General features: G+C 46.5%; 2 protein-coding genes across 4 annotated transcripts in view; one reads left to right on the top strand and one right to left on the bottom strand.

The window, feature by feature from the left end:
• CRAMP1 (cramped chromatin regulator 1) overlaps positions 1–21,937 on the bottom strand; it is a 73,767-nt gene extending 51,830 nt beyond the window's left edge. The window contains exons 1-4 of one of the 2 annotated variants that reach the window (XM_037034686.1): positions 21,633–21,937; positions 19,219–19,559; positions 6,480–6,673; positions 922–1,075 (exon numbers count right to left, since the gene is read on the bottom strand). In XM_037034686.1, the coding sequence (XP_036890581.1) occupies positions 922–1,075; positions 6,480–6,673; positions 19,219–19,558 (688 nt within the window). In that variant the 5' untranslated portion in view covers position 19,559; positions 21,633–21,937. Of the gene's footprint in view, positions 1–921; positions 1,076–6,479; positions 6,674–19,218; positions 19,560–19,928; positions 20,040–21,632 lie in introns of those variants that run through there. The other variant, XM_037034687.1, reaches the window with a different exon arrangement.
• Positions 21,938–22,263: 326 nt separating this feature from the next.
• Positions 22,264–24,785, top strand: part of IFT140 (intraflagellar transport 140) — a 94,384-nt gene continuing 91,862 nt past the window's right edge. Inside the window, exon 1 of one of the 2 annotated variants that reach the window (XM_037034666.1) lies at positions 22,264–22,308. The gene's annotated coding sequence lies outside the window, so the exon portion shown is untranslated. Of the gene's footprint in view, positions 22,309–22,698; positions 23,625–24,785 lie in introns of those variants that run through there. The other variant, XM_037034664.1, reaches the window with a different exon arrangement.

Below are 24,785 nucleotides of genomic sequence, written 5' to 3'. Positions count from 1 at the left end.
TGAAAGCTCAGTCTTGGAATGTGAACAGGGTTAGGGAGGCTGATGGTAGGGGTGGCAGGGGTCAAGGCAGCAAGAACAATTTAGAGTGGAGAGAGGGTGACCACAAAGGACTGATGGCACAGGTTCAAAGGGGGAGTGACCTAACCAAAAATCAGTTATTCTGGGTCAGAAGTAATATTATTTGAAGAGAAGCATCAGAAATAAGTGAAGTCATTATAAGCAAATGTCTGGAGTGACTGACCAATGACCAAAGCTGTGTAAGTGAAGACTAAGATGGAGGAAGATGAAACTAAATACTGAGAGAGGGAGGAATGACACAGAGACCCAATTCTCCTGCCGCACGGAGACAGGAAGAGGCAATGCCTCCTCCGAGGAGAGAAATGTGAATCAGAAAGAGTACTTTGAGCCAGAAGTTGAAAATGCACCTGGCAATGACCTAGACATGTGAATTAAAAACATAAATCTTGATTCAAAGACAGACTGCAAGAGACTTGGGAAAGGGAGCCCTCCATCCCTGGGTGACAAGCAACAGGCTTTGCCAATCTTAAACCCAACGAGCCCCACCGGGGAGAGAACTGGAGGGGTCCAACTGTGGCCTCTCCTAATTGACTGTGGTGTCAGGGGTCTCCCTCACAGTGGGGGACATAGGCCCACAGCAGGCCAGGGACCCAGATACCACAAGCACTCAGAGCCATCAGAAACAGGCACAGCTTCCTTGTAATTCGGCCCAACCCACTATAACTAAATGACTAAACGTGTGTACCACCAGCCCAAGTGCTGCAAGGCAAGAACATCCCAGGCCACATGTCTGGGCAAGAACGACACCAGAGAGTGTGTTCTGTGACTTTTCAAGAACCCAGCTCCTGACCAGAGCCCACCCGACCTCCCAGCCTCCCGAGAGACTGAGTCTCACATGCTCACCATTGTCAAAGTCGATGTACTTGGTGATCTTGTGCCACGTGCGGTAGTAGAAATGCCGCACCTGCTCCTTGTTCTTCACCATGCTGGCGGGCTTGCCCTTCTTCTTATACTTGAGGGCTATGTTGTTCTGGATCGCTTCAAAGTCTTTCCCATGCTGGAAGATAAGTCCATGATAAAAGCACAGAGTTTAAAACAACGCAGCCTTCTGTACAATGCAGACACTTCCAGAGAAAGGGGACCAATGTGGTCAAGCAAGTGTCCTTCACAGCTCTTATTTGTGCATCAACTTCAACCTTGCTTCCCTAGAACCTCAGGTTTTCATCAGATAACAAATAAGGCAGCAGCGGAAACTCAGGGTTAGCACTCTGGCAGCAGTGGGTATCAAGAGGCAAGGGTCCTGGAACCGGAGAAACATAAAGCTTATCACTCAAATGCCTTAATCTCTGAAGTTCTTCAGAGACCCTGGAATGAGACTGCTCCACAAAGATAGTAATTGGAAGACAGAACATGAGGACCAGGGAGCTCAGGAGGTTACGTTACCTGGCATCTTAAAAAGATATTGACTATTGAGAAATACCCTTACTGCTTTCATCATTTAGATTTTCAGAAGAGAATTTATGTCCTAGAGAACAGAATCACCTTTTTTTGCTGTTTCTGGTATTGCCAAGAGAACCTACAGTTGGTACTCTCATCAGAACCAAGCCAGTAAGAAGTACTGGGAAGGGCCTAGAGGTTAACAGCACCTCAGCATCAACAAACACCCTTAGCTTATCTCATTTTCCAAAGGGAACCATGGCTCCTTGAAGAAATGGATGCCAGGTCTGGGGCAAGGAAAGTACCAAGTGAGTCTGGAATATCTTGTCTTGCCAGAAAGTGAGGATGTGCTTGAAGTATAAAGAAACATTGAAAGCACACAGATGCCAACTTGAAGAGGCTACCAGTGGCCAAATCTACAACAGTCTGAGCAACAAAATCAGTAGTAACGATGAATGTCAACTGGAAGTGAAAAATAGAAGGAAAAAAATAACAATGGTAAGAATGGATTATGATGTATAGAATAATCTAAATATCCTCGAGTCCATACAAATATAAATAAATAGCTGAATAAATACATAAAGGGAGTGCACGGGGTTTTCCTTGCACTTGCTTTCTAATTAATAAATGTAGGAAGAATAGAGTCAGAAGATCATCACTGGGCAAACATCATAGTAACGGTTGTTTCAAGGAAAAGCTGCAATGGTGGCTAAAATTAGCCAGAGAAAGGACAATGAGAAACAGGGTATTTACATAGCTTCAAAGTGAAAAAATGACTTGGCAGTGGAGAACCTGGGAGATGCAACCAGAATGCAGTGATCACATTCACACCACCAGGGCTGAGGCAGATGGCACCTCACTCTGGAGAGGATGCTTCAAGGACAGCACAGCACTCCTGTGGTGCTCTTGACAAAAATGCAAAATAAACAATAAAATCATAGAGGAAGCCTCAGTAAGTCTACACTAAGGGGTGTTCGACAAACTAACTGTCTAGGAGTCAAAAGTGTCAGTGTCATTATGGGGAGAAGAAGGGGACAGAGCACCTGTCCCAGGTTGGAGGACTTGGCAGTACCAGCTCAACGTGAGTAAGGCCTGCAGGGAGGTGAATGTATGGTACCCACATCTCCTCATTTGTGGGTCATACTGCAGTTACGTGAACGTTCGGGACGCAGAGTGAAGGGCATATGCAATTCTTTGTGCTCTTTTTGCAAAATTTTCCAAGTCTGAAATTGTTTCCAAACGAAAAGTTAAAAAATAAAAAAAACATAAAAGAATTAAAGCTTGTTTATTCTTCATTCCTCCGGGGTCCAGGTCAGGTGCTGCCCCCCCTACGAAACTTCTCTTGCCTCCTGATCAGAACTGTGACTGAAAAAATGCAACAGTTTCTCCACCTCACGGCTCCATTTTGCAGCTGGAGTAACACACCCAGAGAGACTTCAACTGACTTACCAGGTGGGAACTAGATTCTGGGTTTTGTGATCCTATGTTCTAAAACTACACTGCCTTCTGAATTCTTGCGGCATTTGTTATTGCTTGCTTTCTAATGGTCCAGCTTTTTATGTCGTTACATTTACCAAATTGGACCCTCAGTCTCCATAAGGGGGAACTCCTTTCCATTCCCAGCATGATAATGGTGTTCTATGCTTAGATGAGGCTTTCAGCAACCACCACCCTGGTAAGTAATAAGCACAGGATGCTGGCCTTATTCCTACTGAGAGTAGGAATTTTATGGCAGAAACAAAGACAGACAGATGCATATAAAAGGGGAAAATGAAAAGCTAACAATAGGCTTTGTGAAGAACTGCAGTTGAAGTGGAGTAAGAGGATGTCAAGAATGATGTGGGTCTCGGCGTTCATTCTGGTGAACCCCCTATCTGTCATGGGGAACATAACCCATGATCTTGGCCACAGGGTGAAATCTTGAGGTGGGGGGAAGGGTGTGGCCAATTTGGGTCCTCCTCAGACTGTGCTAACTAGAATAGGGGTGGGACTCTTGCCTCTGAAGAGAATAAACACAGAAATGTCACCCCCAATGCAAGAGGATGACGGAGACAGGACAGATGACATCGCCAGTTTGAGCCAGCCCCTCACCTGTCCTGCCCAGTCATGAGAATCACTCAGTCTCTTTGTCTCTTTATGCTACTCTGATCTGGGTCTCTGTCACAGGAATTACATGCATCACAAAGGCAGGGACAACCTGGACCAACACTGCAGAAACTTTTCTCACAGAGGCCTTTACTCCCATACTCCAGAGCTCAAGCTATCCATGGTCATATATGCCCCAGCTAATCAGCCATATATCAAGTCCCTCCGAGTTTTGGTCAGACGCACACAACAACAACACACAAAGCCATCGCTCATACTCTTTCTCTCTCTCCCCCTCTCCAACACACACACACTCTCTCACACTATTTGGGGTACAGAGTACCAATAGTGCAAAGCATTAAGTGATCAGCACAGCCACTTGTTATTATTAACCAAGGGAATCAGGTGACCTCAAAAGAAACACCTAGTAGAAAAATCAGAACAAGAAGCCTAGCCCAAAGAAACTGAACTAATCCACCTGAAGAAAGGTAAGGGGAGGTCACTCATGGGAATTCTTCCCCTCCTTTTAACTGACAACCGCATCTCCCATTGCTGTCTTCAACCAGACATAATTGTCTCAGTTTAGCATCAGCAATGGTTGCTATTCTAAGCACATTCCGGGAATCACAAGTCTTCTATGCCTGACAGAAAACTTAAAGAAAAGACAATTTAGGGACATATTCTATACAAAAACAGCCTCTGTAATGTAAAGTTGTCAAAGGGGAAAAAAGAACACATTTGAATTTATCTGAATGACTCTGCACCTACTGGAACAAATGCACATTTCCTTCTCTCCTTGGACAACTGAGTCAAACATCACCAACACACCGGCCTCCGTCCCAGATGGACAGACTGAACCGTCAGCTCCAGGAAGGGAGAAGACCAGCCACAGGAATGTTCCAAGTTCTAGTTCTCTGCCTCCACTTAGGAGTCTTTTCTCTGGTCTATGAGCACTTCATGGTTTCAATTCCAAAGGCTCCTTTCTTTATCGAGCCCGTTTCACAGGTGTGGCCGGGCTTTCCTGTCGCTCCAATTCTTCCACCATTAAAAGAATAAGTGGCCCATCTAAACAACTTTATTTTTTTTTCATTTTTTAATTATTTAATTATGTATCTTTAGAGGGGAAGGAGAGGGAGACAAACATCAATGTATGGTTGCCTTTCATGCATCTCCTGCTGGGGATTGGCCTGCAGGGAACCGGCCTGCAACCCAGGCATGTGCCCTGACTGGGAATCGAACCGCGATCGCCTGGTTCGCAGGCCTGTGCTCAATCCACTGAGCTACAACCAGCCAGGGCTTAAACAACTTACTTTAGATACGATAGCCCAAAGATGTGTCCTAAAATATAGTATGCGCACAATGATATTTCTAACAGAATCTGGAAGGAACAGCAACAATCAACAACACAATGGTTAACTGCAACAAGGCTTAGCCAGAAAGTTAACACTTAGATGTTATGGGCCACTCAATATCTGCCATAACCGCTCAACTCTGCCACGTCAATCAAAATTGGCCAGAGACAATATACAAGTGGATAGGCATGGCTGTGTTCCAGTAAAACTTTATTTACAAAAATAGGCAGAGAATACATAGAACATGGATTTGCCTACCCCTGGAGAATATTTACAGGCATAAAAAAATACTGAACAAAAGAATTATACATGTCAAAAATGTATGTGACAATAAAAACAGCACACTCACTATAATTACAAAGATTTGAAAAAACAAACAAACAAAAACCAAAACCAAAACATAAAAGTGAAAAAAGGCTGGCAGGGAGCATGGCCATTTCTCTTGGTGTGGGATCAGGGAGCAGCTTTTCTCTATTTTTTTTTAGAACTTTCTAGTTTATCCTAGGTCAGCTGTAACGTCTCTCTGGGCTAAGCTGGCTGCTCTGACTGGTGTCCCCATGCCCCGCCGCCCAGGAGACACCCCCTCCTGATGGGCCCATTCAACTGCAAGGCCTAGAGAGAAGGGTATCAATCTTCAGCCAAGAATATGTTTGACCTGGCCGGGTAGCTTAGTTGGTTAGAGCATTGTCCTGATACACCAAGGTTGTGGGTTTGATCCCTGGCCAGGGCACATACAAGAATCATCCAAAGAATGCATAAAGAAGTGGAACAACACACATGATGTTTCTCTGTCTCTCCCCATCTCTCTCATAAAATCAATTTAAAAAAAAAGAAAAGAGCCCTGGTTGGTGTAGCTCAGTGGATTGAGCGTGGGCCTGAAAACCAAAAGGTTGCCAGTTCGATTCCCAGTCAGAGCACATGCCTGGGTTGTGGGCCAGGTCCCCAGTGAAGGATGAATGAGAAGCAACCACACACTGATGTTTCTCTCCCTCTCTTTCTCCTTCCCTTCCTCTCTCTTTAAAAATAAAACAAAATTTTAAAAATAAAAAGTAAGAAAAGAAAAAAATATGTTCGAGAGACAATGGGTAGAACCTGAAAAACAAAACATATAAAAGATGCTTCCAAACAGTCACCTCTCTAGTAACAGCTTTTATTTATTTGTTTACTTATTTATATTAATCTTTACCCAAGGAAATGCTTATTGATTTTGAGAAAGAGAGAGAGACACCAACCAGTTGCCTCCCATACATGCTCCAACCGGGAATCAAATCTGCCACCTAGACATGAGGGCGCACAACTGAGCCCTCAGCCTTTTGGTGCACAGGACGATGCTCCCACCAACGGAGCCAACTGGCTGGGGCAGTAGCAGCTTTTAAGTCACAATAAGGTGATAAAAGAACATGGTCAGAGGGTGAGGTCTCAGCCCTGGGGACCCATACTTGCCACAGCCATTTAGAACCTCCATTGGAACTGCTGACCTAATAGATCTAGTAACCACGCAGTAAAAGAGGCAAAGGAGAACTGGAAGTACAAGTGATAAAAGGCTAAGACTTTGCATGGCCTCTTCTGGCCCCATAACTCACTCACCTCATACAGTCCCTCAAAAAAAGTGTTCTTGTCTTCGGTGCTCCACGACTCCCATTGCCGGCGGACCTTTTTGCCTTCTTCCTTCTCACCGCCAGAAGATCCTAGGTTCCGGGAGGAGGAGCGAGAGGCCCCTGCAGGAGCAGCAGGGGCAACCCCAGACCCATTTCCAGATGATGATCCGCCACCATCAGCTCCTTTGAAAGAAAGAACTACATAGTTATCTGTTCCCAAAAGCTGGAGAAGCTCGGGAAGGCCCCACTGCACACCCCTCGACTGCTGAGGCTGCCAGTGGGACAGCACGTGGGAGTCACTGCATACCCGGTCGGGCTGTTCAGTAATGGCATTATCCTGCCTGACCTCGTACTCTTTCAAATGTTTTTACAGTGGGGAAAAAAGGAGAAAGAACATTTATGTGGAATCACTTAAAAAGCACAATGATAACATCCATGACGGAGGTATACAGCTCTTTCCTCTCTTCAGACCAAAACCAAGCATCACATTTCATAGTATCTTTTTCAAATGAGGGTTTAGCTGAAATAATTCTTATCTTTTCAAATAAACAAACTGAAATTCCATACTCAAGAAAACATTTAAATGGGTATAAAAAACAGTGCCTTCTTTTAGATATAATAAATACTTTAGAATATGAATCATTTGATGCCTAAGAATCTGTAAAAAGTCTTGAAACTCCTCTTTTTCAGGTTTCAGCTCGGAGTGGGCCGAGGTGTAACTTTCTTTGGTCATCCAGAATCCAGCTTCACCCAACACCAAACATCTCCACCATGCTGCCGCAGTTCAACCCCAACAAGATTGAAGTTATACTGCTGAGGTGCACAGTGGGGAAGTCAGTGCCAGGTCTGCCCTGGCCCCCGAGTCTGTCTCCAAATTTGGTTGTGATGATGTCATCAAAGGAATAGGTAACTGGAAGGGTCTGAGAGTTATAGTGAAACTGACCATTCAGAACAGACAGGCCCAGATTGAGGTAGTATCTTCCGCCTCTGCTCTGATCATCAAAGCCCTCAAAGAACTGCCACGAGACAGAAAGAAGCAAAAAGCAAAACAAAATACACATATCAACACAGCAGAAATATCGCTTTCAATGAGACTGTCAACAATGCCCAACAGAGGCAGCTAGAGAACGCTCTGGACCACAAAAGAGATCTTGGGGATTGCCCGATGCACTCTCAAGATACCACAGATGATATCCATAGTCGTGCAGTGGAATGCCTGGGTGGTTATGGGGGGAAAAATACAAGGTCTGGTACAAATAATGCCCCCTTTTAATTACAAAACTTTAAGTATGTAATTCTGTAATATAACAATATCACACTCAAGTACACCATGACATCTTAGGTGAAATGTTCAAATTAAAACTATAAATTATTACACCCATATTATTACCCTACCAACCACACTCAAGTGGGTGTTATTTCTGCTAGGCCCTGTATTTCAATTAAAGATGATCTGACAACCCCCCCAAAATAATCTTAAAATGCCTTCTTCTTTATCAATTTCCACCAGCAAAATGTGGTATTCAGAGAGCGACCCTACAACCTAACAAATGCTTTTAAAGCATCAGTTCCTAATCTCAAGATGAGACCTTAAAGGCCATGCTGAAGGGGAAAGCACCATTAAGTATAATACAGGGCTTCCGTGCCAGCTGTAAACCAAGAGCTCTGCACTCGTAGGACAATTAAGGCAATAAACAAGAGTTAAAAAGGTCATGGATAAAAAATGTTTATGACCTAACCAAATGCTCCCACTCATCTAGTGCCCGCCTCTCAGAGGAAACTCAGTGGACCCCTAGGGTATCCCCGTGATAACCAGCGTTCTCTTTCCACAGAACTGCAGGGCCATCAAATGGGGAGAACACTTCAAACTCTGAACAAGGGTAAAAATAAGATCATAAAAATGAAAGTGCTTTACAAAGCAAAAGCCAAACAAATGCAGATTATTGTGAAGATGTTTTTCCAATGTGGTAACTAAGAGCTTTCCCTTGAGATTCACTTCTTGGTTAACCTGGTGGGCCCTCCCTGGGCAGCTCCGTGCAGACTGGGGCCACATTTCCTCACTCCCTCCACAGGGGTCTACCTCCAAAGGATAGATGAAAAAACAAGCCATTTTACAAAAAATCATCAAAAATAAAAGAAATGAGGCCCTGGTTGGGTGGCTCAGGTGGTTAGAGTGTCTTGGTATGCCAAGGTTGCTGGTTCGATCCCCAGCCAGGGCACATATGAGAATCAACCAATGAATGTATAAGTGGAATAACAAATTGATGTTTCTATCTTTAAAATCAATTTTAAAAAAGAAAGAAAGAAAAATTTAAAGCCTGTTGATCCATGTATGCTTTCAAAGACTATTCCTGGAAAAACACAAGATGCTGGTGCCAAGGCTGCCTGGGGAACAGTGGGAAACAGTCAATTTCCACTGTGACACTTTTCAAAGCGTGTACCATGAATCTGTTATTATGTCAAAATAGGGAGCATTTGAAAACAGTTAATCCCACCAGCTTTCAGAAAGCAGTATGTGTTTTTTTATACATGCTGAATTATTCTACCATATGGAATGGTTTGGTTCTTTTGTGCAAAAAAAGTATATCAGTTTCATGATGGGCTGGCTTCCTAAAGCAGTGATTTTCAACCTTTGTCATCTGAGGGCACACAAACTAATTTCTAAAATTCTGTGGCACGCAAAAAATATATTCTTTGCCAATTTTACTAAAAAAAGGGTTCAGTTTTGGTGCATTCACAAATAACAGCTATTGTTGAGTTGGCTGTTGTCATTTTTTAATTTGACAGTCTGAGGGAAAAGAAGTCCATGCCTCTGACTAAATACTTGGGTATTTCATGTTGTATTTTTTTTTTAATATTTTATTTATTTATCTTTAGAGGGGAAGGGAAGGAGAGAGGAAGAGAAACATCAATGTATGGTTGCTTCTCATGTGTCCCCTACTGGGGACCTGGCCTGCAACCCAGGCATGTGCCCTGACTGGGAATCGAACCGCGATCATCTGGTTCGCAGGCCCGAGCTCAATCCACTGAGCTACACCAGCCAGGGCGGGTATTTCATGTTTTAAAAATTCTTGCAGTGCATTGGTTGAAAAAATTACTGCCCTAAAGTAACATGAGTAAGTACCAGAAATCGCTGGTTTATCAGAGCCATACTGTCCAATTTCACAACCACTAACCACATGAGGCTATTTACTTAATTATTTACTTATTTATCCTCATCTAAGGACATGCCCATTGATCTTAGAGGAGAAGGGAAGGAGCAAGAGAGGGAGAAAAACATTGGTTAGCTGCCTTTCCTCCTGGGGACTGAACCCTCAACCCAGGCATATTCCCTGACAGGGAATTGAACTCATGACCTTTCAGTTCACAGGATAACACTCCAACCAACTGAGCCACACCAGCCAGGGCCACATGAGGATATTTAAATTGAAAGATTAATTAAAATTAAATAAAACAAAATCTCAGTTCCTCAGTCACACTAGCCACAGGTCCAGTCAGCAGCGTCCATGTGTGGCCAGTGGCTGCTGTGCTGAACAGCACAGAACATTTCTTTCATTGCAAAAAGTGGTACAGCCAGAGCTATATCTGAGTGTTTGGCATGAACTGTCCCAAACACAGTTAGAGAAAAGATAATCAAGCTAAAGCATTCTACATCCCAGCCTTCTTTCCAGCTGCCCCTTCCTATCCCACATGTACTTGTAACATGAACTTAATCCATGGAATCTCCATGCTACAGAGTGGGCCAAGAAAGTACGAGACACACAATCTGACTTTGTCCATTCCTCACCAAACCAAACCTGAAACATGATCTAACTAATGTACCTGGCACTTCATGTACCTGGCACTAATGACCTACTAATATACCTGGCACTAATGTACCTGGACTTAATGTTTTCCATAGGTATGGCAACTTTAGAACACATTTCCAGGGAAAATTGGTTTCATTCCACTTCTAGTAGGTCTGAGACACATTTAAAACACCACTCTTAAATACAAGAAGTTCTGGTTGACTTGAAGCCCACAATCTCTCACATTTAATCATTTCAGGAAGGGATGCCTGTCCACCCCTGCACCACCTACAACAAAGAATTTCAGAGTCATTTTCCACTTCTAATGAAATACTCACTAAACTCTTTCTCTAAAAGGTTTTATTTATTTATTTTTAGAGAAAGGGGAATGGAAGGAGAAAGAGAGGGAGAGAAACATCCACTGGTTACCTCTTGCACGCACCCAGCGGCAGACCTGGCTCAGAACTAAGGCATGTGCCCTGACCGAGAATCAAACCGGCAACCTTTAGCTCTGCGGGACAATGCTCAATACACAGAGCGACATCAGGCAGGGCAAAACACTCATTAAAACTCTTTCTGAAATATCAGCAATTCATTAATCAGTCCTATGGACATAGCTCTGGTTTATCTTTGCTGCCATTAGATGTACTTGCAAGTAACAGCATTTTTGACAATTCTAAAGCTATTTTGCTAGCTTTTGTGAGATTTCATCAGATCACAGTACTGGTGACCCAAGAAAAGGAATGGATGATGAAGGAAAACAGAATGGAAGCATTTCAGAGCTGGAAGGGACCCTGGGGGTACAGAGCAGGATAAACCAAAACCGTGGATGTAAAAGAAGGTCCAACAGTCAAAGTGCCTCTGCTGAGACGCACGAGGCAGCAAACCTCAGAGCAGCACCAGGCCCCAGAGCAGCCTGCCACTCTCACAGGCTTCTGATGGTTCCAAAGGACACATCCTCAGTAGAAGAAAATAAAGCAATGTGAACATTCAAAGAAGAAAGCAAATCACCCCAAGTGACTCTTTTAAACATTCGAGATCTTGTAATGCCTTGTAAAAGTAAAGCAGAATCACAAAGCTTCCAGACAGAAAGAGAACTGTGACACCTGGTTCATTCCCAACACTTCAGAGAAGAAAGAGGCTTCATCACTTGACCTCAGGCTCAGTCCGGGACTCAGCGCTCAAGCCTTACAATCAGGAAGTAGAATCAGAGACGCTGGAAGAACATGATGGTGCCCACCCAGGGAGAGGCTACCCTCAGGACAGAAAAATTCAGATGAAAATGGTGATGACTGAAGGTAGGATGGGAAGCAAGCAAGAAGAACAGAGGTAGAGAGGAAAGAAGTGGAAAGAGAAGACAATTTGAACAAGATAGGGCAGGTGTGAGGGCTTTCCCCAGCGATGGGAGTGAGTGTGAGAAACCCAGCAAAAGGTAAAGGGATTGAAGTTAACCCTTCAGCAGCAACACGTCTGAGGCAACAAAGAGGGTTAGCAAGAGTCTACATGAGAAGTCAGTACCCAAGAAGCCTGAAGGGAAGTGCGATGCAAGAATGGGATGCCCCACAGTGAGCTCTTTGAAAGCAAGAACAGTATCTTACTTTCCCATGCCCAAGGTTGGCACCAGGCCTCACACAGAGCAGATGCTCAATGAGAGCTCAGGAACCAACAGAACACAGAGCAGGGGCCTTTTCTGTGCTTGCGGTGCCCCTCACCCGCCCAAGTCCCCTGGGAGCAAGTGCCTCCAAAACGGAACCCACGCTTCACTCTCAACTCACTTCAGTGCCATAATCCTCCAGCTGCCTGGGTGCCACCTGGCTTCTTCCCTTTCCCATTTCCATTTCCATTTTCCCAGGCCAGTTCTGTGCCACCACTGAGTAACACAATCTTAATGGACTCCACTCTGGTCTTCCAAATCACCAACTCCAGCTGCAGCCCACTCTGCAGAACTTGCATCGGAGGAATGCAGCCATGTGTTCTGCCTGCCTTCCCTGGCTGCCTGTCTGTCCGCTTCTGCCCCCATTATCGTCCCCTGCACTGCCTGGAATGGCATGACCCACGCTGACTCACATTGCCCGGAGAAAACTGTCCCCACCTTTCACTGAATAAGCGGAGGCACTGGTGGGACTGCTTCCCCAGCAGCCTGCACGTTCAAGCACTGCTCCTTTTGTCCTTATAGTGTGTGGTTGTTATCCACATCTCAGAAACGGGGAAACTGAGGCTCTAAAGCACAAAAGCTCCGAGGTTACCGGGAAGCAGGAAGCAAGCCTATTGTTCCGAACCTGAGCATTTCCCTCTGGGGCCACACGACAGCACGGTGGTTGCCACCAGTGTCACAGCCACTTCAATACTTTTATCACATACAGAGCTACAGGAGTCCGAGGGTTTTAGGGTAAAGGAAACTTGACCTCAACATCCAACCCTGTCTATAACAGATAAGGAAGCCAAGAGGTTCAATGACTTGCCAAAGGCACACAGCAAGTAAATGCCACGAGTCAGGAATGCGGGGATGTTTACCTCTAAAACCAAAACCATGACTTAACTTAGGTGAGACACAAGATGTGATGACAATCAGTCACCTCATACAATGATGTGTTGTCCTGAGCTTTCCTTTATAATTTGGTGAACTTCCTTCCAAGGGTTAGGAACATTAAAATCCTGATAGGAACAGACCCACCAAATGCAAGGTATTCCATAATGTCCTGGGACGAGAAGACACATGAGCTATTCTCGGCTAGAAAACAGTTCAAGTTCAGCTAATGAAAGTGTGTCTCTAAGCATTCTGCCTCCCACCTTGGCGAAGGAACGCTTCCTTATCACCTGCATCCATGGTGTGAGAGGGCAGGGACCCTTCAGAGGCCGACTGCTCTGCCCCCATACATCCACCTCAGTCACAAAACATGGTGGTCGAGATAGGAGGCAAAACTGCCAAGATCTCCCACAGGTGCTTCTGTGCCTCTCATAACACATGCCATTCGTGTTAGAGGCTGGAGCGGCCACCTGTGCTTTCAGAACCCAGATGTGATTGAGGGGACACCCTCTCTACTGGACCACACAGAAAAAAATGTGCCAGCCAGTCTCCACTAAGAGTGTCACCTAAACAGGTAAATGTCAATGTTGTCCTATGGGCTGCTCCTATTGTCACTCACACCACACTGTCCCATCTGTCTTCAGAAAGCTACTCCACATGCAAGTATTCAGCGAGGAGGACCCCTCCCAAATGCTTGCCACGCAGTCTCTGAGGGCAGGTGCGGATGCTCCAGTCAGGAGGTCAGAGGCTTGCTCCAGGGTTCCCAGCCTCTGTGACATCCTCCTCTGTCACCTGAAGATAACCTGGAACCTGGTGGCCCCATAACATGGCCTAGTCACCTCTGCATCTTGGGTGTCTCCACAGCATCTCTAGTCCTTGGCACCCTCCCAGGCTCGGCATCCTCAACACTGTAACCAGGGCTGGCCTCTATCCAAGACTGTCCCCCCTCTTCCCACAAACATGTGAGAAAAACACAACTGAAACCCCACTGTTTCTATTAGAACATATGTCCTCCTTTTCCAATGCTGTAAAGAGTTCTAATGGTGCTCTGTAGGTAATTCTTGATATCCCACCCAAATTACAAATACTTGGGAATGTCTTCTCTCTCTTTTGTGTGTGGCATTTCTCACCGTTCTCCCATGCTAAGAACATTTCAGTTACTTAACATGATAAAATGCTTCTAATGCACCACCATATTCTATGCACACAGCTAATTTTTGCATTTGTGACTCTACTATCTGAAATCATTCCTGTTATCTTTGTACTTCATATAATCTAAAAAAGACACAACTGTACCACACAAAATGAAAACTCCAAAGCATATTTGGTTGGCAAAAGATAATTCCAAAGACGGCCAGACACCACAGAAATGACATTAGTTTGACATTAAAAGTCAATATGGTTTTGGTTTGACATAAAAAGTCAAAGGAAAATTTAGCTTAGCCTTCAAACCAAACGTTATTTCATCTACTCACCTATACTATCTCTCCGTATCTTTCACATGAAGCAGATGCAATCTGTATAACTTATTAATTTACCAACAATCTCTGGTTTAGACTTTTTCTGTGTCCTGAGCAGCTCCACTGTGACCCATCTTTAAAGTGGCCTGGGCCACACCCAGGTCTTCTGTGCACAGGGGATGCATGTCACACAACAGGACCACGTGGAAGGGTTACTGTGTCTTCCACCGTGTGCAACCACCACATGGGGTGTGCCACTGTGCACTGGACAGAGTCAGAGGAACGCCTCCCCTTCCTCTTCTTTTCCCAATGAGGTCTGATGTCTTTCAACACAGCCTGACATTCCAGCTGAGGTGGCCATGGTGGCTCCCGGCAGTCATCATTGCACTTGGCTTTATTAAATGTCATTTACTGAATTGAACTGGGAAGAACCACAGTGCTCTGGTGACCATATGATGTGTCCCCCTCTCCCAGAAGAGTACGGAGGGCAGGGACTTTGCAGTATGCACAGCCGTACTCTATCCAGCTGCCCGGGCCGGCCCCAGTGCCTTGATGAAAGGACAATGAGAGTGAAGGCAGTACAGACGAGAGGTGGAGCGGCACCAGGCACATCAGACAGTTCCGCACATGGAGGGAGGAGCATGCACTCTGGCCATACCCTGCCCATTGCTCTCTGAGAGGCAAGGCTAATAAGCAGAGCCCACCAGATACAGAACTATTCTGAATTCAGGCAATCTACCATCCACCGCACTCTCCTGAGAAGACACACAGGACCCAAATCCATTCTGCACAGTGAACTTCTTCATCCCTGAGTGTTAACGTAAATAGAACTTTAAGCCACTATCTCACCAGACCCATTTTGCTAGTAAGGAACCTAAGGTTCGGGCACGCTGAGCAAGTCTTCCTTCGCCTCACAGCTGAACCAGCCATTCAGCAGCTCGGGGAGAGAAGCCGACTCCTCCTGACTGCTGGTTCATAGCTCTTTCACCTCTTTCTCACATGATTTCAGTCTCTCTAAAGTTGACCAAATAAGGGTGAGATACTTCATAAGACAGCTTTTAAAAACACCTAGAAGCTGCAGGCAGCCCAAGATTATGCAAAATGTAAGTTCTGTACAGTGATTTACTGACTCTAAGTGGGCACAGTAAAGTCAGCCAACATGGCCCAATTGTGGAGACAATGTGTTTTTGCGACTAATTCCCATGACAAGTGGAAGGTGAGTTCGGGGGAAGGGAGGAGAGGACACACAACACAATGAAAACAAGGGTCTGGCTCTCTCCCACCTCAGGCACCACCGCAGCCCCACTGTCCTGACAAGGCAGCAGCTTGGCGGCATGCCCTCGCCCTTACCTCCTCCCCACAGGGACTTCCCCTCACCTGTCCACCAGCTCAGATGTAGCCTATAGCCCCAGACCCCAAAGCCAGGCACACTTCACCCAGAGAAGCACTGAAAGCCCATTAAGCACAACCTTTAGGGCCTTAGTACAATATTTACTGTGCTGAGCCAGGCACTGATACTATCCTCATTTATAGACAAAGAAATCAAGATGCACTAGTTCACTCAGAATTGAACTCACAAGGAGGGAAGGGCATTGGGGGCCCTGTCTCTTGGCCCATGTTCTCACAAATCTGTGAATTCTGGGTTTCGGTCTCAAATATGTCCTCCAGTCACTCAGGGCAGCACGGCAGGGCTGCAGGAACATTCTTTTCAGCATCAAGCAGATCCACTGGTTTCTCACATGCCGCTTACCTTCTGTTTAGGTTAAGTACATTATTTAAACAACAAACTTCAGTTTCTGCACCTATTTAATGGTAAGGTAGCCTTGGCTGGTGTGGCTCAGTGGATTGAGTTCCAGCCTGTGAACCAAACAGTCACTGGTTTGATTCCCAGTCAGGGCACATGCCCCTTACTTCTCCCTGGTCTTTTCTAAAGGCCAGGTCCCCAGTATGGGGAACTTGAGAGGCAACCACACATTGATGTTTCTCTCCCTCTCTTTCCTTCTCTAAAAATAAATAAATAAAATCTTTTAAAAAAAAGTTTAACGGTAAAGTAAGAAATGCATGATGCCTGGCACATAGGTGCTAAATCTCAGCTACTTTCCCACTATCAATTCAAAATGAATTCAAATTATACCAGAAAAACTTATTTTTTATTTAAGTTGACAAGAGCCTGTTGTTATAGAGAAAAAAGACATAGGTGTGGACAGGAACAAAACGAGGAGGACGTCCTTTTCTCCACTCTTTTCCAAACTCACTGCAAGGTTCTCACAACCCTTAAGACTAAAACTAACAAGAAAGGTAAGTAATCAAAGGAACCTCTAACGACTGGACTGTGATTATTTTTTAAGCCAAACAAAAATTATATTTTTCTGAAGAGAAAAACTAAAAATACCAGTACAGAAGTCCTCACTTAACATCATTGATAAGTTCTCCATTTCAAGTGAAATGACACATAATGAAACCGATTTTACTACAGACTGACTGACAGAAACAAGAGTGACATTCCAAGGGCATCTCATCACGATGATAACAAGAATGGAATCTGAGGACTTGCTATAGTGTTCATTTCCTTACTGATCTACGCTCACCACCCCAATTGGAAATTTCCATAGTGTGTAAGACAAATGCCACTCTAAGGATGCTTTTCAAAGGTTAGGAGCATGCTGTCACATGACCTTCTTTTCTGACTGTTAATGGAGATGGCAAGGGAGCAGAGGTAGCTCTGAGGCATAAGGAGGGGGACATTCTGGGGTCCTGGGTGTAGAGAAGTGCATCCCAAGGACCCTGGTAGCCCAAGCTCAGAGCACAGGCAAGGAGAGCTAAAGGCCCGATGCTGGCTGGGAAATTTTGTGAAGAAAAAGAGACACAACACACTCCCTACTCCTCTCCTAGAAGCCACCATTTCAGTATAGCTTTATTATTTTACTTAAAGAAGTATTTTCTTGCTAAGAACCTGCGTAAGTCACAAGAAGCACAAATTCTAACAAATTTCCACTTCACTAACAGAAAGGCAATTGTTTCTCCAAGCCACACACTGGGGACAGGAACTAATAACAGAAGCACTAAGGACCTGACTGGTGGCTAATCCAGGAAACCCTTTCCCTCTGAGCAAGTCCTACTCAACTATGCAAGTGAAAGCAACTTCCTCTAATTACCTGTCAGAAATGTAACTGCCCACTCAAGCGTTAGCACCTTGAATATAGGTAGCCATTTACAGGTGAGAGCGCTTTCATACCAGCACCTCATCTCACCTTAGCTGCTATACTTCAGAGAGTGGAGCAGTCACTGCTGTTTCTCATTTCACAGGTAAGGACGCCCCTGATGGAAAAGCATATTCAAGAGGTCAAGTGAGTAGACCAAGGTCAGAGGGCTAGGGTGACAAGGCTGTACATTCTGACTGAACTCCAGATTCAGGGCTTCTGAAGCTACACACACACTCTTAAGGCCACCCCAGGAGCTTACACTTGATAACTTAAGACACACCTGTAACTAGGAATGAAAAACTATTTTTTACAAAAAAAAAAGGCCAGGAAAACAAATCAATATTTCCCTAATTAATCAGCAACTATCACATTCAAAATAAATTTATGAGGCAAGTTTTAGTTTCTGAGATATATTAAAATACCTTGTACTTACACCTTAAGCACTACCATCAAAATTCTTTACCAAAAAGTAAGACCATGATTTCAGAAACCAGTCCTCAGTTGAGAATGAGATAGAAAAAGGCAAATTTAATCACATACATTCAACAGAGATTTATCAGTAAAACGGGTTCTAGCATCTAAACTATTTCTTTTTAAAAACTATCAGGACCATCTAATAAATTTAAAGGACCATTTCCTAAGGAGCTAAATTCAAGTGTTTTCATGCAAAACTCACTGGAAATCTACATTATATTTGCTATCTACCAAAGTGTTACAAACTTGGCCTGAAACAAAAAAGATGTTAAGAGCAATTCCCTTGTACAATTTGGGAAAAGCAAAATGCTGAAATAAAAACAGATAAAAGCAGAAAACAAGGAAGAACTAGCACATCAGGAGCAAAACTGACACGTGGTTTTCTTATTATTTTGGTAGGGACCCCAGAAAAGCTCGAATATTCTCAGTCACCCCAGAATACCCCCGAATACCATGACAAACAGGCCACAAATGTTTTTACCACCTGCTACCCTAGGAAAGAGACTTTCTACAGCACAGAAACCTTGTCTTGAAGCTTTAATAACTTTTGAAGCCACCATTTCAGTATAGCTTTATTATTTTACTTAAAGAAGTATTTTCTTGCTAAGAACCTGCATAAGTCACAAGAAGCACAAATTCTAACAAATTTCCACTTCACTGGCAATTGTTTCTCCAAGCCACACACTGGGGACAGGAACTAATAACAGAAGCACCAAGGACCTGACTGGTGGCTAATCCAGGAAACCCTTTCCCTCTGAGCAAGAATACTTGAATACTTAAGCAGAAGGTGAATACTTAAGCAGAAGGTGAAGAGGCCAAGTAAGACCCCGGGGGATATTTTTGGCTTCTTATCAATCTTCTCCCAAATGAGCTAATGTTCAGAAACTTCCCCCAAATGAGTTTCTAAAGTCCATTCCTTTGTTGTATTTCCACCATCTGACATCCGGCAAAGATACCACAGGTATTTTCTCTCTCCATTTCTAAACTATTGTCTGCTGTACAAAATAGCCTAAATCATCAATGATCCTTTGAGGGGGGTCGGGAACCAACCTTCTGGAATCTATTGTACTTGCTCAAAGAAAGGATACTTAACTGCCTCTTATTGCACAGTTTAAATATAGGAAAAAGCAGCCTGTTTGGAGAAGAAAAAGAGCACATCCCCTCCAAGAGCGCCTCCCCAAAAGTGGGACAATTGCGGGAGTGGGATCAGGAGCTGCAGTGGAGGCCCAAAGGTGAACACAGGGCACACCCTGGGAAGGGGCTGGGGCCCCCATACCTTTTCCGCGAGGCCCAGAGCCGCTGGCGCTGCTGCTCCCCGCGGCGCCTGACGAGTCCTTCCTGAGCCTTTTGCTCTGTGGCCTCACGCTGGACCGTAGGAAGTGGTGCTGGTCCTGGGGACAGGAGGGCGGTGGGGACGGGGCCTGTGGGCCGCCCTCAGGGGCCGGGGGGCCGCCACTTCGGGGGGTCTTGCTGTCCCTCTTTGTGCCACCGCCGTCTTCGGCCGCGTCCCCACCGCCGGCCCCCTCTCCCTCCAGTGCGTCCTCATCGGCTGCCCTCTTGCCCAGCCTCTTGAGCCCTTCCTCCCCGCCGCCGCCGTCTCCCAACTTCACTGTCATCCTGCGGGAGAGGAGAGGGGCCCTGGTGAGGCCGGCACAGCCTGGAGCCGCCGCGAAGTTTAGCCGCCCGCCTCCCTCTCAACATGGCCGCCGTTGTTTGTTCCAGGTCCTCCCACGGCCCGCCCGCTGCCAGCCGGCCGAGTCAGCCACCACGGACCCCGAACCCTAGCCCACACCCCCGACCCAGACCCCGTGGCCTAGGACACGGAGGCGCCACGGGAGAAGGGCGGCAGCTCGATGGCCGCGCCCAGACGGCCATGCCCGCAAGGCGTCCCAACCCGTCGGGGTCGAAAGAGATCCGGGGCCCAAAGGGACCCGGGATTCAGGGTTCGCTTCTTGGGTCCCAGCGTTGCAGCCCGAAGCCACTTACCCAGCGGGGCCGCAGCTCACGGCCTGCGAGGCGAGCAGCCTGCACGCCGGCCTCGCTCCCTGGGCTGCCTGGGCCGGTCGGGCCTCGGCGCCCTCGCCCCCCGACTCCACCCCTTCTCGACCTCGAAAAGGCGCGTGGCACCTGGCCAGCGCACCTGCCCCGCACGCCGGCCCCCAAAGTTGGCTCTAGAGCTGTGAGAGGGACCGGGATCCACCCTGGCAGGGGAGAGGTGCGGGCTCACCTGCGTGCACAGAGAACTCTGTAGTGGCCCGTGGCTGCCTGTCCGCCTGCTTATTTTTAAACAGACATAAAGAAAAATAAGCTCAGGATTTTTGAAAATCTTGCTTCCCAGGGTGGGAGATGTGTGCCGCAGCGGGGATTTACGAATTAAAAAAAATTTTTTTTGCAACAAAGGAGCCTGTTGCATGGAACAGGTTGGATCCACCCATGAAAGGGACAGCACAGTTATGTCCAGGTCCAAATGCAAGAATGGACAGAATTGTGTTAAAACTCTTGGTATCCGCTAGTAAGATGCTTGCATTAACTTTGTTCCCCATAGCTGTGTGAAATGTCCACAACAAAATGGGATGACTGAAAATGCAGCCCAAGATCCAGACCCACTCAAAAATAAACAGAGGTAATCAGGCACCTATCCACATTGTAAGCCCAGAAACAGTAATGTGTACATGTGATGTAGCAAGAAAGAGAAATGTTAGATTCCTCAACAGGTGTTGATGCTGTACTGTGCCCAAACTGTACTTGACAAGCTCAACACAACTGAGGACAGGAACATCACCATTCCATTAAAAAGACGACGAGAGCAAGGCATCAAGGCTAATAAAGTGGAGTGACAAGGGCAAGCAAGGACCTTTCATAGAAAGGTTTGTAAATGAGTAAAACTCACAGTAATACCTACTACCGCTCTGACGTATTGTCACACACAAAAAAAGGCTCTAGACAGTTTTCGTCTGTTGTATATGTCATTAAAATTCGCTGTAGTTAAACAACACAAAGCAAAACAAAACACTGCCAAGGAACAAAACCACACAGGACAAATACCCAAACTTAAAGAACTTCTCACTATTCGTGTCTCAACCTACCCATCTCTACTTAAGAAAGCTGAAAGTATGCCAAAGAACCTTTTTCTGGTGTATAACGTGGAGAACCCCACTTCCCAGGGGCCTATCATCCCAAAGCTACCTACCCAGTCAGCCAGGGCTCAGGCAAAGCATTCATCAACCACAACAGAATAATTTGCCCCTTTGTCAGATTGAATGTTAGACACTAAATGTAACATAGAAGGACACGGCTTTTCAAAATTAAAAGGATATCGATACATTTTCCAGTTTTCCTCTAAGATTGAGGGAAAACACGAAAATGGATACCTCTTACCAAAACTTCCATTACTTTTAGAACGTGCGTAGAAGTGGAATCACCTCAACCCCAATCTCTGCTCGACGCCGTTTGTCACATTTCAGTTAGGAAAAAGCAAAACTCTCCCTTTTGGGGCCGATTTCTGGCTGCACACAAATCACGCTGTCAACACAACACTTCTCAGTCCCCAAGCAGCTCCGACAAAGCACCGCGAGCGTAACCACCGCTGCAAGGACGCAGGCCGCTCGCCCGCAGTTCCGATCCAGGGGGAGCTCGGCCTTGCCAGAACAGCCGGTGGTCTACCCTTTTCAAACTCCAGCCTCTGGTTACCTTTTTCATCAATGTCTCACAGCACCCTGGCTTCCCCGGCCCCCGGGGGCCTACCCGGCGCCCTCAGATCCGGCCGGGCGGGGCAGCCCCGGGCCCGGAGCGCCGGCTGCACCGAGTCTGCGACGCCGGTGCGGTGCTCCCACTTCGGAAACAGTCACTGGGTAACGTTCGCCCCGGCACGTCCCCTCCGCGGCCGGGGTACGGCTGACTGGGCTGTGGGAGCCAGCGCTGCCGCCCCTCAGCCTCCCGGAGACCCGGCCAGTCGCGCTCAGCAGTTCCGGCTACGGCGGCCGGCTGAGACCGCAGGGGCGGAGCGCGGGGCGGGACACGGTAGGCGGGCGCGAGGAGCGGGGAGGGGCGACACGCGCGGGGACGAGCACGCCCGAAATTTTCAGCGGGCGCCCCCTGCAAGAGCGCTCCCATTGGCCAGTTGCGGGCGCGCGCGCTTGCACGCCCAGACGCTAGGTAGGGGCGGGAGGGTAGTCTACGACGCGAGTAATGTTGTGACACCACCTCGCGACTTTGCGGTTGATGCGTCTCTCGGGATTGGTGGGTTGGCAGCCAATAGAGTCAGCGCCCTGGCTGTGATTGGTCGGGGCAGTATGACGGATGCGTGAGAAGAAAACACCGCTCCAAGACAACAGCTTCGAGTGTTGAATCCGGCGCGAAAGAAAAAGTATGGAAGTGCAACTGCGGCGCATAAACGCACGCTTTCTTGCGTTGAGTGTGTGCTTTTGAATACTTTAGGCGTAGCGGTTGGTGGTGGGCACTTAGGCTCTTTTCCTTCATTCTATTATTTATGTGTGTGGCGGGGTTAAGAGTGATGGTGTTTAAGAATGTAAACTTGGTAGGGAGTAGTAAATAAGCTATGGAGATCAAATGCACAGTATAATGAATACAGACATGGCTGTATCGCAATTAGTAATATAAGTAGACTGTATGGACAATCAAATTACAGTATGTAAATGTATCGAAGTAACATCACTGTGTACCTTAAGTTTACACAATATTACGAATTTATTTCTTAAAAATTGATAAAAGTGGGGTTTTTAAAAACAATCTTCCTTGTAGGCTCCTATCCCTACTCATCCAGTGGTGTCTACATTTTCCTCTAATTTTTTTCAGTTGTTTTACAATGAGAACCTTCTTGCTCTTCTAACTTTTATTTTTTTTAATGACCTGACATTGCTTTATTTTTCCAAGTTAGTTTACCCCTCACCGTTAAGGTCAGAGCGCACGTTGTTAATGCCTTTCGGAATGCAGTCTGCCCCCCACAAATCAGGTTGGTTTCCAATGGATGGGATGAATCCGTGTCGTTGGCTAGCATTTTCTCGCCAGACATCCACATGGCCCCCAAAGCAATGAACGCACGCATGTGATCAATTTCTAGTAACTTCAAGGAAGTATGTCGAATCAATTGCCTTTTCTCAGAACACTCTTGAACCACCACCTCTTCCTTGAGATCAGACGAAGCATATTAGAAACGGTCTTGGGTACCGAAGACCTCGCAGTAAGTTTGACAAGAGAGTACTTTAGAAGATGGCGTTCTGCTTCTCCCCCATAGTCTCGGCTGCCTTCCTTGATCCTCTGACAGACAGATTGACGCGGTTGAAAAAGTGTAACTACCGCAGCAGGTCCGACAGACTCTGTATCGCTGTCACCCCTAGAATTTCGCCAGTTCCCTTCTCTGCGCACAATCGCATACTCAGACCTCTTGGCCTATTTTTCCGAGCCAGCGTTGCTGATTATTGACCATGGCTGGGAAGGGGAAAAACTATCCCGCGAGACCGTGGAGCTCGCTGCGGGAAGGAACCCGCGGGGGAAATCTAGCCCTCCGAGCCGCACGAACGTTCCCGATCGTTTTCGGCTCTTTCCGGCCTCTCGTGGAGCTTCGGGGAGCCTCGGCGTCTGCGCCGCTAACCTCGGCTGTTTCCGCTTTCGGCAAGCAGCCGTTGTCCCGGCAACGCGCGGCGGCGCTGTGGCCCTGGGCAGGTGAGAGCAGCCTAAGGAAAGGGTACCTGGGGGCCGAGGGTGAGGGGTCCGGGAAGTGAGAGGTCTGGGGAGTGGGACCCTGGAGGATGACGACTACGAAGTGGGGTCGAGGTGGGGCTCGGGTGGTGCCGCTGCTTTGGGGCCGGGAGGAGGGCTGCGATCAGGCGCAAGACAGAGTCCAGCGGCCTCAGGAGTTATTTCGTCCGGAAATCCGATCTTGGCGCTTCTCGGCTGTGAAGTGATGGCCACCTCAGGCGCAGTTCAGATCCTACTGAGGGCCGCGTGGTCCTGCGAGCCTCGGGGGAGTTGACTGGAGAGATTGGTGGGGTACGCCGGCAGAGAACTGGGTATCTCTGGGCGGGGAGAAAATAAGAAGCCACCTTTCTGCCAGGCGCACCGTCCCAATAAGGGAAGGCTTTCTTTCCTGTAACGGAGGTGTAGCTCTGACCCCGCCGGTCATCAGGCCTGGGGACTGTAGCCTGGAGCGTGAGACTTTACGAAGTGGCCCCTAGCGCCTGACCCCCACCCCGGCCCACTCAGTCCCCGTTTCTCCAATTATTTACGACTCCCTTGTGCAGCATCTCCAAACAGTAAAGCAACTTTAATTAATTAGCCTTAATACCGGGAAACCCTTGGTTGAATGATTCCCAAAAGTTGATTTAATAGAGGCAGTAGAGATGTTGGATGGTTGGAGCCAAGAGGAGTAAATTGATTAGAACAAATGAAACTTTTTTCTCTCCCCCAAGTTTATATATATTTACCTAATGCTTTTAATGTTCCAGTGACCCTGAGTTTGTTTTAAGGAAAAGAGGTTCACTTGTTTCTGAACTGATGCCATTAATAGATGTTATTGGTAATGATTTTGTTAGTCATTTCTCCTGGTAACTTTACTTTTGTAGTTATGCAGGTGATACAATTATTCACTGTAGGTAAATGTTAAAATTCAGATGTAAGGAATAATAATTATACATTGTATAAAAAGGGACTCATTCTCTCTGGCCTGTAACCCAAATTTTTACAGCCAGCAACATCAAGAACATCTTTCCTTGCTAAAAAAATCTTCATCACTTACTGGGGACTCTTCTGTGCAAGCCATTGTTCTGGGGCCTGAAGATGCTCCAGCAGTCTCCCACCCGGTGGGGTAGTTAATCTGGTAGGGAG

This window comes from Sturnira hondurensis, unplaced genomic scaffold (assembly GCF_014824575.4).
Source record: "Sturnira hondurensis isolate 20B ecotype Veracruz unplaced genomic scaffold, ASM1482457v3 Scaffold0022179, whole genome shotgun sequence".
NCBI lineage: Eukaryota > Metazoa > Chordata > Mammalia > Chiroptera > Phyllostomidae > Sturnira > Sturnira hondurensis.
Note: the sequence above shows the minus strand (reverse complement) of the source record. Positions and strands in the feature narration are given on the sequence as shown.